Here is an 18,353-nt window from a genome sequence, read left to right as displayed (position 1 = left end):
TCTGGGGAAGTTCCTCCGCATTCCTTCTACACACAGCTACACACAGAGTTCAACCGCTCAGCACTAACCAAAAACATAGAGTGACAGAGGGGGGAGGCTATTCTCTTGAGTTCTTTATGGCAGAAGTGAGCAGGCGTTGGGGGCTCTGTACCAGGACTTTGGAGGGGCTGTGGGCCTGCAGCAGAACAGAGACCAGGATCCCATCATCAACTCTGTGCCAGGTGCTGTTCTAAACCTTCTACTCTTTCGTTGAATTTCTGTGTCTCGATTACAACCAACAAGAAGAAACATGCACTGTGATGGTTCAGACTCAAGTGTGCGTTAAGGTTAACTGATGGCGTGGTATAGAGTTGCAAAGTGAAAATATAACGCAGGAAGTTATGAGCTGCTATCTCTTTAACAAGTGTTTCCTTAACAACTCTACCACATATCTGACATCAAAAGTGCATTGTGAGCTATATTCAAAAAGTTATGTCAGTCAGCTGTATCATGCAAATCAAGTAACCATATAAAGCAGTCCATATATGTATATAACTCAGGTATAAGGCTAAAGCATAGGTGGTTTTCTTATTGCCAAGCTCCGAAACAGTACTCTAATTCATTCACAATACAACAAACTGAGCCTTTTTGTAATTGTTTTTAGTACAATTTTCCTTAATTGCTTTTTAAAGGTGTGTAACTTTTCTGGTGTAGAATCCACCACCTGCTTGTCTACATGGAGATATTACAGGTTCTTCATGATTATTCCGCAGTATGGACATGAAATTGGTAAACACAATGGTCTGATCTACGGAGAAGCAAGCCTGCACATGCAAAGAATTCATGTTTTTTAAGGTATTTTAAGTTATTTTGAGCTGTAAAACACCTGCAATTGAACAAATGCAAGGGAAATACATTAAATGCCTTACTGTGCAACATTCAAGGTAAAGAAATAACATCTCCATGGAGACAAGCAAATAGATGACTATCCAGTTTAGAAGTTACCTAGTGCACCTTTAGCAAACCTGTAGTTACATAGTCCATTATCTTCACAGCCATGAGTGCAGCAGGAGTGGTTGAAGATGCGGGCAGCAGCAGAGACCCTCCCTCGTCTACGGGCTCTGCTAAACTGCTCACAGCCTCGTCAGCCTCAGGACCCGGATGGACCAGAGTCTCGTGTCCCTGCTGTATGTCGGACCGGGTCGATCCGCTGGTGCTGGTCAAACTGGGTCAAAAGGTCAGACCTGAGACCAAGAGGTGGCTGCTCAAACTTTTAGGAACACCACAGAAAGATGGAGGTGAGTGTGGGCATGTCATGATACTCTATTGATTTGTCGTTCAGTATATGAAAGATGGAACAATATTTTTTGGGGTCAGTATTTGTCATGTGTACATTTTCTTTGCTCTATTGGGAAATTTTGGGGTATTTTTTAACTATATGATACGATTTAAAGGTGCAACGTGTAACTTTTCTGGTTGAGGGTCCGTCAAATGCTTAGTCTGTGATGTTATTCCTATGCCTGGCATGTTTCACAGTATGGCATTAAACCTTTCTATCTTCATGGAGCCCAAACCAGACAAAGTTAGAGGTCAGATTTGTGGAAAGGCAACCTCACAGTTTTTGTAGGTATTTCTGAGCTATAAAACCACCTGCAGTTGAAGAAATGTAAGGCAGAGCTGTTTAATGTCATACCGTGGAACATTCTAAGCAGGGCAATGATATTTCCATAGAGACAAACCCCCAACCATAAAGTTAAACAGTGCACCGTTAAGCCATAAAAGGTTGAATTAATAGCTTGACTCAGAGGCAAACTAAGTACTAAAGCGTTTCATTTTGCTGTTTATTTATTCTAACTCATGATTTTTTTTAACAATATAGTACATTTAGAATAGTTTTTGTGCTTTAAATCTGCTCTTGGTTTATTGTGTCAGTGTCATATATTAGTTTCAGTATTATCGTCTATATTATATTCAGCTATACTGTATATCACACTCAGGCCCAGGTGAGTCAGGGCATCTGAGGGGGGGCACTGAAGCAACAGCTTTAGAAATATTTATCATAGAAAAATGTTTGACGAGGATATTTTGTATGTTTACAGTAACTCTATTTGTATTATAACTGTATTATTAAAATTAAACACACCTCTCCCCCATATCTCATTTTACAAAAGTGTACTCTAGAGATCAAAATCCTGTAATTGTGGTAAGCACTGGATAAGAGCAGACATGGCTTTTCTACAAAACGACAAAGGCTGAAACCTTTTTTAAAAATTTGTTTATACTTGAGCTTAGTTCTTTCATTTTCATCTGATTTTCTGACCTTTACAGTAACGAATCATGAAGAAGCAGCTTCATCCAAATTAGATCACAGGCTTAGCTTGTGATTCTTTCTTTTCTTTTTTTAACTTTATTTTTATTTCTTTTTTTCTGTTATATTTGTTTCATAATATTGGGTTCAATTCTTAACACTGTATCTTAGGTGCAGGCTTATTGGCCCACCCTGGTGAGGATGCCAGTGGGGACATTATGGTGCTCTCTGCCCCTCGCTGCACCCTGCTCCAGGCCACAGAGGAGCTGGGACTGTGTAAAAAGTACAAAAACGAAGAAATGGAGGCGTTTTCATATGAGGACAGAGACAACTTTAAAGACTCAGGTGCATCACAGCTGCTTTGAATGTACAGTAAACGTTCACTTTGCATATTTGCATATTCTTCTATGCAAAAACTATTAACATGGCCATACGCTGTTATCGAGCAAACACCCTGATAAAATACATAATCACACAAAATTATTAAAACATAATTTAAATACGAAAACATATTTTGTATAATCAATAAATATAGTCAATGTTCTGTTATATTTAGACAAGATGGAGGTGTTCCTGACCCTGGCGGAGCGGCAGTACATAGTGAAGTATGAGCTGGATGGAACTCGGGCTCAGAGGGAAATAAAAATCCCAGGTCTGGACGACAGATACGCTCTACAACCAAGAGACAACATCTGTAAGGCAAAACACAAACAATATACCTGATATTCAGCTCATTTTTTTCATTCTCTCGAAAATAAAAGTATAATATTTGTGCAATCCAAAAGAAATGTGCTAAAACAGGCCTAATGCCATAACTTCAAAGCAAGAATTTCAAAAACATTTTCAACTTTCAACTACATCATTTTGTGTAACATTTAATTTTATTAGAAACTGAACTGCTTTCCTGTTGTCCTTGTTGGTTGTCCTTTTGATGCTAAAATGGCTCTCCTCTGCGTTGTGTGTGCTCTCATGTGTGTAATTGGAGACTGGCTCAGTGCAGTTATAACTGCTTTATGATCCTGTCTCTGTCTACAGCGTTGTCATGTTGGTTTGTTTCAGGGCGGAAGCTGACTTCGGCTGGCGTTGTTGTGGACACGGTTGCCCTTCACGACCAGGCGCAGCTGAGGGCCCTGAGCCAGGCCTGGTATGTAGGAAACCAACTGGCCCAGCCTCTCGGTGAGACATAGTTATTTCATAGGAGAGGATGAGTCAGAGCTAACCCACAGACCTCTTATTATAATCCCCTTGCCTCATTCACAGATTCAGTCAATTCCTATTTTGGGACTTCTTTGGCATTTTACTTCAGCTTCCTTGATTTCTACACGTGGTCTCTGCTGCCCCCCGCTGTCCTAGGCCTGTCCATTGCATACTTCTCAGGTTTGTCAGTATATCTTTACATTTGGAAAACATTTGAATTGAAAGTTAATAGGCCTGTCACGATAACACATTTTGAAGTATGATATATTGCTGAAGTATATAGAAGATGAATGATAATATTGAAACTAATTTACGCAACTGGCTGAAAAAACACTATTCTAAATATGTAGAAATAAGATGAAATTAATGAAACACTGAAGCACTTAGTCTGCATCTATAATCGTCATATACATTATTTGCAATAAAAAAAATTTTTGTTCCATCTGTCATATATTGAACGATAAGTTAATATAGTAATTATCATGACAATACTATAAGTTAATGCATTGTTTAGGTTATATTCTTATCAACTGCTATTTTGTTTGCAAATCTACACAAACTACATTGAATTACACGGTGCCATAAAAGGGCCAAGCAACAATATCCACCAACTTCATATTGGAATAGTCTGAAGGTCCTGTATTACACAGAACTGACTCTTTTCAGTTTTAAGCCAAGTTAACATGCTGTTGCCTCATCAAAACCATACCTGGAATTGTGTTTTGTTTCATTCACACATGTTTGAGCAACACTTTATTATTAGTCTATCAACATCTCCAAAGCTCAAAATACACTATTCCACCATGGCATGTAGTAGCAGATTTCAAGTTAGCAGCTACCTTTTACTTTTTTATTTTAGTAGAGATTGGCAAGTTTAGGTCTGAAATGATCAAAATGATTCTGATTGGTGAAGGTGTATAGAGTTTAAAAACACAGTGGAGCACTCCTAAGCAGTCTAAATATGCAGGATTTGTGTATTAAATATGTGAATGAAACAAAACAGAACTCCAGGTATGTTTTTGATGAGGAAATAACAATATAACAGATCAAAAATAAGTGTAATATATTGGCCCCTTAATCTTTGGGCCAGGTTTTGTTTTATCTGCTGTGTATGCATGTATATTTTTAATAATCTCAGTATTTTCTCCCAGGTGAGGTGCAGAAGGAGATGGTGGAGTCAGTGTCGGGGTCACAGATCATTGCTGACGATCACGAGAGCCCCGGCATCAGTGGTCACATGATCCAAGCGGTCTTCAGCATGCTCTGGTCCACTGTGGTGATGGAGCTGTGGAAACGGCGCAGTGCCTCCCTGTCATACCGCTGGGGAACGCTCAGCCTCGCCGAACGCTTCGCCGAACCCCGACCAGGTTTCCATGGCAACCTGGGGGTCAACCCTGTCACTGGCCGAAAGGAGCCCCTGTTTCCTGAATGGCAGAGGGACCTCCGCATGGCTCTGGTGTCAGTGCCGGTGGTCGGACTGTTTCTAGGTACTACTGATTTGATTTCTGTTTTAGCCAAAGTTTAATATTTGGTTTCGTTCATGGGAGATCATAATATTTTAGATTTGTTTAATTGATTGGGAGACCAGGTCAGAACTCCATAGCAGAATTTGCTGTTTGACATATTGCAGATTTGCTGACCTTTTTTATGGTTAATACTCGGCCTATGCACATGAAACATACATTGGTACCCCTGTCAGCATAGATAGGCAAAATTCAAATATTGAATTATTGAAATAACAATAAAAAATAATAAATAACTATCTGAAAGAGCAATTATTCACACCATAAACATGATTATTAAAAGTTGTTTAAAGGATAACAACTTTTAACAACTTTTAACAATCACAATCAACATCAAATTAATATGGGATATTTATGGAACCAATCCATAAAAAATAAATAATAATAGGGTTCAACTTTTTGTGAATCATACATTCTGATATTTACTCAAAAACAGTAAATAGACCTACACATTTCACGTTTAGAGCAGAAGTAGGACCCGAAGTTGCTTGATAAAATAAAGAATGTCCAAATTCGAACAGACGTGAAACTGATAACGATAAATGCACCAACAAAGGGCAAAGGAGAACACAGGGTATAAATGCACACAAATGAATGAGACGCAGGTGAAACACAGTAGGGTGGGGCAAACGATCAATACAACAGGAAGTAAAACTCAAAAACACAGACACGGCTAGAGAAATACAAAATAAAATCAGGTCAAGAACAGTAAAATAATTCAAAGAAAATAAACACCATGGCAACACAGGCCACAGTCTCTTATCTGAAATCATAGCATCATCTAATTCTAGTACCTATAACAACATATTTCATATTTTCATAATCATACTCCAGTCAATCAATCAGACTTTTTAAAGCACTTTTCATTAGGGGTGGGAAAAGGCAATAAGACAAAACAGGACATGATATATAGTCCATAAGAATGAGACAAGATGAGTTTTTAAATAATTTCTAATAAATATATGGAGTAGTTTAGCTCAAATTTCTGACTTTATTTAATATTTTTTTTTGCCATGATTGTAGTACTGCCTTTTGGAATTACGACTTCTTGAGAAATGTAACTAGTCATTTCACTTAATCCATTTTCAATCCAATCTGAATGTAAACACAGTTTTGTTTTGTAAGATCTTGTGGTCCCATCCCTACTTGTCCTTTGGTCCACAGTGAGTGCATTTCTGTCTGTGCAGGGCTGGTGGTGCTGGGCATGATGATGTTTTATTGGGGCGAGGCTCAGGTGAAGAGGATCCATGCAGACTATGACTCTCTGTTGTCTCAGACTTTCCTTTACCTGCCCTCTGTCCTTCACATCGTATACACCAACGTACTGGCCACTGTGTATAAGACTGTGGCGGAGGCTTTAACTGAATATGGTGAGTGAAATCAACACTGCAATCACGTCGGCTGTATATAAATGGACAAAGTTAACCCTCTAGCCTCCACCTTCCAAGTCGGAAGTGAACACGGGGTGTTTTGATTTTGTTATTTTGTCCACAAATAAATTCCTATTCCTAATATGAAACTCGACACCAAATTCGCCCTCTAAGCGTCAGCATCGTGAACTTTATTTCACGCTGTTGGTGACGTCACACTCCCTTATTTGGCTTCTTTGTACAGTCCATGTGCAAACCACTCAATCCCCTCATTCAATTTAACTTAATCTTTATTTCTTTAGAGAACCACAGGGAGGAGTCAGCCTTTGACAATCACCTCACCGGAAAAGTCTTAGTGGTAAGTTTGGTTGGTTTCTTTGAGCCCTCATTTGTTTGTACAATTTTAGTAATTCTTTTGTTATAACTCTCTCTCCAGTTCACCTTCTTCAACTACTTTGCAGTGCTCTTCCATATCGCCTTTTTCAAACAAGATGTGCCTTTGCTACGAAAGGTAACACTGTGTTTCAACTACTTTATTACCCTCAAATACATTCTTAATAACAATTAAAAAAAAACTACAAGATATTGGCAAAAAGCATAATCATGATTACTTGGCTCTATTTCAATTGATTCTTCTATACATTCATAATTAACCTGTAGAGTAGAAAGTATCCATTTGATTCAGAATTTAAAAAAATCATTAGGACTGTTGCCATAGAGATTAACAATTTTGAACAAGCTATTTATTTTGACTTCAAGTTTTCAAAATGCTGCATATAAACGGAAGTGGAAACCTATTATAAAAGTTCTAATATATTTTATTAGTAATGATACGTTACACTTTAATTTTAAATGTGTGTGTAGTTGAGAGAAGTGGCTTTGCTTCAGGTTTTTTTTAATAGTATTTTTGATGAGTCACAACTTATTTGTAATTGAATAGAGTAATAATTTAAACCATGATTGTAGATCTGATTAAAGGTGCACTGTGTAACTTCCGCTACCTCCTTGTCTCCATGGAGACAGGAGTAGGGCATTGAACATATCTCTTTGCATTTGTTCAATTACAGGTATTTTATAGCTCAAAAATACCTTAGAAAAACATTAATTCTTAGTCTCAGTCTCCTTTATGATTACCAAGTTTATTTCCATACTCAAGGCAAAACAGTGATATCTCCATGGAGACAAGCAGGTGGCGACCCTTACTATAAGAATAATGTTTTGTGTTTATTGCAGCGTCTAGCCTCGCTGTTGATTGTGACGCAGTTGATAAACCAGGTGACGGAGGTGGTGATCCCGTACCTGGTGGACAGGTTTATCAGTGCCCCGAACAGAGCCGAGACTGAAGATGATCCTCAAGAAGATAAATTCAGGAACCAAGGAAGTCTACCTGTATTTCCGGTTAGTTTGTGCAAACCGGAAATAGTCTTTGTTGACACACAATATCAGAATTGATACTTTGTAGTGAAATCATTAGTTACCACGTTAGCAAACAGAGGCTGAAAGGTTTTTAGATCAAGAAGAAATACTAAATGGATTTAAACAAAACATTTTTAGGAGTCTGTGATCAATATGAACATTCAAGGTCCTGTTTAGAACCTTAGGATTTTCAACAAAAAAGCTATCTTGTGACTGTAATGTTATTTGAGAGGGACTTGTTTAACACAAATTTAGAGCATCTCACCTGTTCCAACTAAATCAGCTCTTTCAGTCTGACTGTGTTAAACTAAAGATCAGATTAAAGTCTACTAAACCGTCAGACAGAGCAGTGTCTACATTTAGCATCACACCCCAGAGAATGTTGATGAGATCAGCTGCAAAGTATCAATATCAGAAATCCCTTTGTTGTTTTCATACCATGTTTCATAGTACATAGTGAGCCTATGAGTCACCACAGTAAATGATCTGATCCGAGATTTCAACATTCTGCATTTTGAACTGATATTCTATTACAGATGTTTATCCTCCTTAAACACTCGCTTACAGCTACACTATTTACAACCTCAATAAATCTGAAGTTTGTTAATAGAATGAGGTTTAGTAACTGTTACATAACTTAAAAGTACATTACATAAAAAGACTCTTGTGAGCTTCAATCCAGGTTATAATGCTGTTACTAATAAACAAAGGTCACTCAAACATGTATGAATGAAACAAAGCACAGCTCCAGGTATGTTTTTTTTCTAACATGGCTTGAAGGTGACAAGAGTCAATTTTATGTAATATCAGACTATTATTTAACTATTGTTCTGGATGTTGCAGGGTCTGTTTGCAGAGTACATTGAGCTCCTGGTGCAGTTTGGGTATTTGAGTCTTTTTTCCTGCGTGTTCCCATTGACGGCTGTACTGTTACTCATCAATAACCTGACAGAGATACGATCGGATGCTTATAAAGTTTGCAAACTCTTCCGCAAACCTTTCACTGCTCCTGTGGCCAACATGGGCGTGTGGCAGGTCAGTCAAACTGTGTTAAAGTCAATATGACAAGTTCGGATTATTCTCAAATTTTAACTTAATTTTGTAGAATAATACTTGTTGCAAATGTGAATTGTAGTTTTACACCAAGCAATTTGCAAAGAAAAGTGGAAAATATGTTGAAAATAACATAAGTAGAGAGCCCATATTAATGGCATCACTCTATGGAGGTTTCTGTCCAAAGGTTCTGCATAATTTATACTTACAAAACTATTTTTTTTAAACTTCATTTCAACAAGATAAAGGTGTTTTCTTATATATTTTTGTCAAATAATCATCTCTGTGTACATTAGAGGAGTTTTGGCCCAGTATACAGTATGGGTACCAGGTAATGGAAGGTTATGAAATTCAAAGTTCAAAATTCAAAGTTAGCTTTATTGTCAATTTTTTCACATGTACTAGACATACAAAGGAATCAAAATTACGTTGCTCTCTAGCCCATGTGCACAGACACAACAAATAACATCAGTTCTAACCACTATAGTAACCATAGATAAATAAACTAAAAACACTACAGAATAGAGTATTCAGTATCCAGAGTTAACGTGAATGGCCATCTGTTTGGTATAACTGATGCCGTAATTTCCAACCAGGAAGTAAAATTTTAAAACTCAGAAAATGCCTGAATTGGGAAAAAGAAAAGTAAAATCTTAAAAATCTTAAACATAATGATCTTAACTGTGTTTTAGTGAAATATGTTGTCCAATCTGTCATGGTCTCTTTAAGTACAATGGAAAACTACAGCTGCACTCTTACCATTTAGTCGTAAACAGACTCATTTTTGTGTGTTTGCAGATTGCGTTCGAGGTGCTGAGTTTTGTCTCAGTGGTCTCCAATTGCTGGCTCCTGATGCTGTCGCCGCAGATTCAAGCCGAGTGCCTTCAGGGTGAACTGAGCTGTACAAATGTGCTGCTGTTGGCTGTGGGGATGGAGGTACAGGACCACAACAGTGATTAATGTGATGTGTGTGCATTGATACTTTGCAGCTGAGGCCATTAACATTCCCTGGGGTGTGACGCTAACTGTAGGCTCTGCTCTGTCTGAGGCTTTATTAGACTTTAATCTGTCTTTTAGTTTAACTCAATTTGACCATAAAGCATTTAGCCAACAGCTTTTCAGTCTCATTTTTGAAAATAAAACACCTAAACAGGCCCACGAATGCTTGTATTGAAGACAGGCTCCTGAAAAGTGTCCGTTTTGTGTTTTTTCTTGAGTTTTTAGATGATGTTTTTGACAGTGTTTGCTAATTTATGCATTGTGTGCATTAGAGGAGATTTCCAACCAGGAAGTAAAATTTTAAGCCTAAATTGCCAAACTGGACATTTTTTTTCCTTAAAATCTTAATCTCACCTGCTTTTTTCCATGGAGATGTTATTGCTTTGTCTGGAATGTTTCACAGTATGGCATTAAACCGTTCTATCTCCAAGTAGACCAAACCAGGCCAGGTTATATGTTAGATCTGTAAAGAATGCCTGTTTTTCTAGATATTTTTAAGCATTAAAACCATGTGTAATTGAATTGAAATTGAACTGAATTGTAAGTGAGAGATGTTTAATGTCATATTGTGGAACATTTGAAGCAGAGCAATGACATATCCATATAAACAAAAAGGTGACAGACCCACAAATGAAAAGTTACATAAATTTACACCTTTAAATGTAATGACTGTGCTAACTCTAGTAAAATTAGTATTTAAAACTGTCATAGACACTACAAATTTAGAGGAATTTTATTATTTGACTGGTCCACTCACTATCTCTCTTACCCTTGCATGTTAGCATTTGACTCTCATGAGAGTTTCTGAATGCCTTCTATTGTCCAAAGAAATGCAGCTGGGGCACTGGCAAAACCAAATATTCCTGAGTTAAAGTGAATGGCCATCTGTTTGTTAATGGCTTTTTGACACTGGTCCTTGTCCAGAGTGAACCAAACCTTTTTTTTTTTTTTTATTTGACCTGGGAATCCCATTGAGATAAAGAAAAAAACACTAATACAAGGGAGTCCTGGCCAAGAGGCAGTAGAAAGTTCAACGTAGAAAGTACAACACACAAAGTTACAACATACACACAAACAACTATAAATTAATATGAAGAAGCACAGAAGAAACATGAAATATAAGGACAAATTTTTTGTGTAATGTCCAATTCTTTCAGCTTGGGTTTAAATATGTTTGAAGATATGAACTGAGTCAGTTTCCAATGTCCCCAAAGAAACCTAAATATGCATAAAACTATGTGTAAATGTATTATATTGGTACTTTGCAGTGACATGATGCTGGTGGTGTTCTACATGTATCTCTATGGAGGATTGTTCAGCAGTCACCATGGAGACACAATGCACACTTTGGCATAAAATAAGTTTTAGAATAGTCTGAAAAAAATAAAATAAATAAACAGCACATTTTCAGGAGCCTGTGATCAATTCAAGCACTTGTGGTCGTGTTTAGGTGTTTGATTTTCAAAAAAAAAGTTGAGAGTGAAAAACTAAAAACTGTTGCTTGTGAGTGTAATTTTGTGTGAGTGAGACTGGCGCTGTGATTCCAACTAAGGCTATTCTTTCTGGTCAGATTGTGTTAAAATAAAGCTCAGATTAAAGTCTAACAAGCCTCAGATCGAGCTGTGCTTGTTGATAACATCAGTATCAGTATTGACTGGACTCCTGTTTTTTCTCTTTGCAGCATGTTCTCATTCTTGTAAAAGTGGTGCTGTCTGTGCTGATCCCGGATGAACCAGGGTGGATCAAGAAAAAGAGGCTTCATATAGAGTTTAAATCAATGCAGGCCCTGAGGCAGCAGGTTTGCACTTAACTTCACTTTCAGTGGTGGAACGTAACAAAAAATAAAAGTTATAAAGTACTGTACTTGAGTATATTGTTTAGGTATTTTAGGCCCTATCTGTACTTTACTTGAGTACAGACACAGAGTGGATACTTTTTAATTTTTTCGTTCACTACATTTGAGAGCAGGTGTCTGTACTTTCTACTACACTACATTTTTCAACTGGACTGAAAAGTAAAAGTATTTTTATTATTTGTGTGAGACCTGCTAAAAAGTCTTAGAGGGCTTATTTTTAACACCTTCATAATTTGAGCAAACAGAAACATACAAGTAAAAACAGCTAGAAAAAAACGATAATTTCTACCAAATTCAGCAAAAATCAATACACTTGAATCTTTATTAGATCTCAATCTGTATGAAATACTTACTCTTTAAGTACATTTTTACACAGGTACTGAAATACTTTTACTTTAGTAGATTTTTTCATGTGACACTTACTTTTACTTGAGTCTTTCTTTGCTCAGGTATCTGTATTTTTACTTAAGAAACAAAATTGAATACGGTACTTCTTCCACCATTGTACACTTTATTGTTTATGTTTCCTCTCTTACACCCCTGCTTCTCTCATTACAGAAGACAGTCCTGGGACAGTCCTGAAGGTGCTTTGAAGATGCTGACTCTTGTACCATCCGCAGTGTTGCAAACCGCTGTGCCTCCAGATACTCAAAGTGTAGGCCTCTTTGCTTCAGCAGTGTTCAGGAGTGCACACACCAGGGCTTTCCACCACCTGCTTATGTGAATTCACTGTATTGTATCTCATGCTACGGCTGACGAAAGCTGGTAAGGCTTGAAAAAAAGACTCTAAAAAGCTTGAAACGCACCTTTTAGCAAATATTCAGAAGATCGTATGTATTTATAGACAGACTTTTACCGAAGATGACTAGTGAGGAAAAAATCTTAAAAGTGCACTGTGTTTTTTTGGTGGTGGACAGCCTGCGACTTGTTTGCCTCCATGGAATGTTACTGTTGGAATATTCCTCAGTATGGCATTAAGCTTATCTACTGTATTCCCATGGAGACAAACGTGTGCAGCCAGTCAAGTTACAGGTCAAATCTGAGGAGGTTTTTCAGGTTTTTCAAAGTATTTTGGAGAAATAAAATTGTAATTGAATAAATACAAGGTGGATAAATTTTATGCTATACTGTGGAACTTTCAAAAGCAAAACTATGCAATTTCTATGAAGGTGAGCAGGGATTCTCCATCTGAAATTTACACAGTGCACCTTTCAGTACGTTCATTTAAGAAATTGAGTTGATAGTATTACTGCCATCTTGTGGTCAGATCAAGTAATGGCAGTCAAATTGCAGAGCTGTAACTTTGCCTTAAAATTGTGTTTGTATATGGTCACAGTGGTGTGTGTGCAATCCCCAGTTTTGTCAAAATTGAATGTTGTGGCTACAGCTGAGGCTGTTACCTTTCTGTTGTTTTATATTTCTGGTCTTTTAATGGTTTTATTTAATGTTTGTATTGTGTGGTATGCTACAAAGATGGTCCCAGTAAAACATACTGTAATCACAGTATTGGAGAAACCAAAGGAAAACAGTTACAGTGTATCTGTATTTTACATTATTTTATTACACCAATAACATTAACAAGAGAAACAGAGTGGCTCTCAGGGATGGCAGCTTTACCTCTTTGTGCAACAATATACTAAATGTTACAGCCAATGAGAAATACTAATTAACTTACAGCATGATAATTGAGCACTTATGTGCTTTATTCCTGTGAACCTTAGCCTCATAATGAAGTAAATAGATGGACTATACTTTCTATTTGCTCTTAAATCACTGGCTTCTACACAAGGCCTACACAGCTGTTTCAAATCACTATAAACTGGTTAACTTGTTGAATTCACAAGAAAATGTCAGCCATGCATGTTCTATTTTATAATAAAGTAATGAAGTGAAGCTGTTATTGTGTCTGTTATTAGATGTGCACAAAGTACCATCACACAGTGGTCATTTTATATTCTTTTTTAATAAATTAATTCAGAAAAAATAGGTCCAGAGGAAGGGCACCAGGTTTAGGTCCATGGGCACAGGGCAAGATGCAGTTGCTCATGAGCATTGACAGGATTACAAACCTCTTCTCCACAGATTATAAAGTCACATGACATCCTCTTTCTGTTGGGAATGACCAGCTGATCACAGGTCACAAGCTCAAAATCTAATTTCTATGGACTCTAGCAGATTGACCAAAGCAGCATACACTTTGGCTTTTGTTAGCATAACTTTTTAAAATCTTATTTAAAAACACAAAATACACTGTAAAAAAAGATGGAAATGATATAAAGGAGTCTGCTGTTTGGTCTATGCAGTGATCATGATGCTGCCAAAATATGGCTAGCAACTACAGTAGTCACACTTGTGCAAATCAAGAATACAGGAGCACAAACTCATCACACAGAGGTATATCGCCATAAATAACAGTACTATCAACAACATGCATATCACATTTCTCATGTTCAGAAATGTAACTTTTGTCAAAAAATCAAACATTGTTCTTCTGATATACGCAGCACACCCAAACTTATCAGCAGAATGAAAGGCCTGCATCCCACCAATAGTCACTGATTATACAATGTATAGTACAGTTGTATAAGAACAGAAAGTCCAATAAGGGCATTGTGAAAAACACATGACCATTGAGCATAGATACATCAGCATATCATGTAACAGTCTCAGTCTTTACAAATAAGAGCTTATATTAAGAGGCTTCATTCAACCACATGGAGCAAGTTGTGCAAAAGGAATGGATCAGTGGCTACTAGGTAGCTCAAGCTGGTTGTTTTTACATATTAAATATTTATAGCCTTTTAAAAACCCATCTAGAGCTAGTGCTGGAGCAGCCTGATGGGCAGTATTTTACAACTTAGTCAGAGTTACAGAGACAAGATGGATGCAAACAAACCCAATTAGGCACCTTATGAACAAGAAGACAGTAGCTTATTTCTCTACAATATTTTATGTTCTAAGTCTCAACATTTGAGCATTTTCTTTCTCTTTTCTTTCCATGAGTTTTTATGCTAAGATTGGACAGGGGCAAAGTCTTGCGCATGTGTGAGCTTCTGTACACAGCAGCGAATGAGTTTCCTCTAAAGTTCGGTTGGCCTATCTCAGGCACAAATTGTTACTCGGTGACTGTTTGGAGTCCTTCAGTCTATAGGACTCTGCAGCAGTTATACTGAGCCAAGGGCATGATCTTGGATTTGTTCTGAGTTGGGATATTAAACGCCAGGGCTTTCTCACAAAGAGGAAACTGGAAAATTCTTTCACGTAGTTTTAAGCTGTGCCGTTTGGCTGTGTCTGCCCGGGGGGCAATGTCTGGGTTGTGGGACTGTGGCCTGTCAGCTGAGAGCTCCTTTCTGCAGCCCTCCTCTGCACTTTGCTCTAGTTCCTGTTCAGCTGCATATGTGTTTTTGGAGTCCAGACAGACAGAGGAAGACAGGGCTGGAGCAGAGGGGACTGGGGCAGGTTTACTGTTATTGTTGGGCTCCTCACACTGCAGGCTCACTGGGTCTGCCTCATAAACACACTCTGCACTAGAGGCGCCAACGTCTCCCAGACTCATGGGCTGCTCAGAAATCACACTGTCCACAGCCTCCTCCTCGGGCTCCTTCAATGTTTCATCGGTTTCTCTTTTCTCTATGTCAACACTAAGTTTCTCCTCAGTTTGTGTCAAAAGCAGCGGTGAGCCCTGTTCTGTCATGCTCTCCTCCTCTTCCTCCTCCTCCTCCTCTTCTTCTTCCTCTTCTTCCTCTTCTTCCTCTTCCTCCTCCTCCTCTTCCTCCTCTTCCTCCTCCTCACAGATCAGCTGCAGTGCTGGGACACTCTTTGGGGCTGGGGGGTCCGGTTCAGGGACTGCCCTCTGGGGAGCGCTCAGACTGGGCTGCCATGGTCCGGGGAAAGGTGACAGGTGATTGGTGGGTTTAGCAGCGAGCAGGTCCCCGCTCTCTGGAGCAGAGCGAGGAGAGCTGAGAGACAGAGCCCCGGTCAGCCAGGAGGGCGGGGCCTCGGGGGTCAGTAGGGCATCATCCAGTCCCTTCAGCCAATCGTGAGCCTCGATCTCATCCAGGGTCGCACGACTGGTGGGATCCTTCTGCAGCATCCGAGAAATTAGACTGAAAAACAAAACAAAACATGACGTTACTATTACTCATCACTATCAATGTACTATTTACCCAGAATGAGCCCACAGTGATTCAGATTATGTGTAAAACAAACATATCTTTACTTTCACGCCTTTATTTGGAGGGTACTATGACAAATATCCTGTATTGGAAATATTAAGAACTAAACAAGTCAAAGTATTTCCAAAACTGAGCTCAAGATTATTGTGTTTTGACCTGCAGCTAAGGGCACCAAAAAACAATCTTGGTGATGATGGAAAGGATTCTGTAAACGTCTTATTGCAGTTTCTATTCTACTATATTATTAAAGGGCCCATATTACACTATTGTGTGATCTACTTGTATGCTGTAAGGTTCTTTCTTCATCAAATCAGACCTGGAGTTGAGGTAACATTCTCACAAAACTAAAAGCTCACGAGAGTCCATTTTGTGTAATAAAGGACCTTTAAGATGAAATCTAAGGTGGATAATAACATGAAAAAATACAGGTACGATTAACAAAACTAACATCATTTTTGCTAGGCTACACATTAGTTTTTATGCTGATTAAACTTCTTGTGCTCCATTATCTCTGCCATGTGACCAGGGGCGATGTCAGATGACAGCTGCTGCGTCAGATGTGGTAAGATGTGTCTGAGATAATGAACAAACCACAAAGCCCATTGAGGCTCATTGGTTTCAGTCTGCAGGGAATAAAACAGGTAAAAATAAGAGCATAAAGGCCCATTCATGAATCTGACAATAGCACGCAGCTGTTGTGTTAGACATAGAGACAGTCTGTGGCAGCGCCAACTGTACCACACTGAGCCAACAGAAAATGAAGAGTTTTACTCATTTTCTACTCGATTTGTCTGCAAAGTAATGTTACATAATAGGCCATAGTCTTAATAGATATGAAAAACCCTTTTTCTATGCTTTCATTAGAGGGTCACAAGGCAGAGTATACAAATGTAGACATAAAATTTAGAAGATGTTGTAGGATTAACAGACTGTAAATTGTGAATTAAAGGTCCTATATTACACAAAATTGACTCATGAACTTTTAGCCAAGTTAGAATGTTGTTACCTCCCCAAAAACATACCTGGAGTTGTGTTTTGTTTCACACACGTTTGAGTAAACTTGCATTATTAGTCTCTCTACATGTCCAGAGGTCAAAATGCTCTGTTCCACCTTGTGATGTCATGTATTGGTAGTTTTCAATTTAATGGCAATCTTTTACCTTTCAGTAGTTTGGCAACTCCACCCATGAAATCATCAAAACTATATAATGAAGGTGTATAGATTTTTAAAACAGAGTGCGGCACTTCCTGTATTACCACGTGACATCACAAGGTGGAACAGGAGTTTTTTCAGTTTGAGACGAGAACTCAGTCTAAATAGGCAGGGTTTGCATGAATGAAGCAAAACACTAGCCTGATTCCGCAGCTGGTTTCACTTTGTGCAAACCGTCTGACTTCACAGCATTAGAATTCATTCGCTTGACGGTAGATGGGGACTTTTTTATTTAACCAGTCACTGCTATTTGGTCGTGACGTATGTAATGCGCTGCTAACAGGGCTAACTGGTATATTAAGCTTTTTCCAAATCCTGTAAGAAGAAGAAGGGCAATAACATCTTTACCCTTGATAAAATTCACCAAACATTCTCTTTGTTCCGGCTTTAAATCCTCAATCTTGGGAATCATTGCCAACACAGAATGTATGACTCTTCGCTGATTGGCTGGTGCCCGGACTCACACTTCCGGGGGTTCATGCAAACCATCTAGTGTATTCCAATTCCTGTCCTAGTCGCTGGAGAGAAATGAAATGAGTGGAGGCACTAGGTGGCACCAGCCTAGCTAACAAAACCTAACTCCAGGTATGTTTTTAAGAAAACAACAGATCAGAAAATATCTTGATATGGGCCCTTTTAAACACTAGAGATAGACTTATATCAGTTGGGCCAATATTTGTACTTTTAATTGCTCTGGTATCAGCCTTAAATCTCCAGCACAGACTGATACTTTATTTTGGCCGATCTGCAGCCTCAAGAGTACACACAAGACTTTATTTACTTTAACACTTTAACGCGAAGAGAGAAGTCATAAAACGTGACTACACAGCTCTCTGATGGATTTGTGGTAAAAGGGGCTCTGGTTGAATTTGTACTAAACGTAAATTATAGAATTAGGAGAAAATAATCAAAATCGGCCCCAAATATTGCCCAAAAAATATCGGCAGAACATATCATATTGACAATGAAGAACCGTATTAGTTGATCTCTAAACACTACTCATAAGCATCATACACAAAATCAACAGTGAAATAAATATTAAAAGTATATAGTAAAATCTTCTGTTTTAGAAGATGTTCAAACTCAATAAAAAGAGATGAGGCAGCAGATTAAATTATGAATAAGAAATATTCTGGAGGTATGTTTAAGTAGTTGTAGTTTTGATCAAGTAAACAACATTTCTGGTGGAGGGTCCGTTATATGCTTGTCTCCCTGGTGACGTCATTGCTTTGCCTGGAATGTTCCACAGTATGGTATTAAAATGA

The 18,353-nt window shown here is 38.2% G+C and overlaps 2 protein-coding genes across 2 annotated transcripts; one reads left to right on the top strand and one right to left on the bottom strand.

The window, feature by feature from the left end:
* ano10b (anoctamin 10b) lies at nt 1-13,593 on the top strand. The gene is made up of 15 exons (XM_020934828.2): nt 1-221; nt 1,035-1,277; nt 2,459-2,632; nt 2,844-2,981; nt 3,347-3,463; nt 3,548-3,664; nt 4,636-4,971; nt 6,195-6,377; nt 6,680-6,735; nt 6,814-6,888; nt 7,611-7,775; nt 8,637-8,828; nt 9,645-9,782; nt 11,527-11,643; nt 12,259-13,593. Exons 2-15 carry the CDS (start codon nt 1,037-1,039, stop codon nt 12,280-12,282), a joined length of 2,073 nt encoding a protein of 690 aa, XP_020790487.1. The 5' UTR covers nt 1-221; nt 1,035-1,036; the 3' UTR covers nt 12,283-13,593.
* Nucleotides 13,594-13,644: 51 nt separating this feature from the next.
* LOC129409523 (neurofilament medium polypeptide-like) lies at nt 13,645-16,241 on the bottom strand. The gene is made up of 2 exons (XM_055155891.1): nt 16,232-16,241; nt 13,645-15,834 (listed from the first exon to the last, which is right to left on the bottom strand). Exons 1-2 carry the CDS (start codon nt 16,239-16,241, stop codon nt 14,846-14,848), a joined length of 999 nt encoding a protein of 332 aa, XP_055011866.1. The 3' UTR covers nt 13,645-14,845.
* Between the last annotated feature and the right edge of the window lie 2,112 nt (nt 16,242-18,353).

Source organism: Boleophthalmus pectinirostris, unplaced genomic scaffold (assembly GCF_026225935.1).
Source record: "Boleophthalmus pectinirostris isolate CB_2022bp ecotype Guang Dong unplaced genomic scaffold, ASM2622593v1 HiC_scaffold_2, whole genome shotgun sequence".
In the NCBI taxonomy this organism is placed as follows: Eukaryota; Metazoa; Chordata; class Actinopteri; order Gobiiformes; family Gobiidae; genus Boleophthalmus; species Boleophthalmus pectinirostris.
Note: the sequence above shows the minus strand (reverse complement) of the source record. Positions and strands in the feature narration are given on the sequence as shown.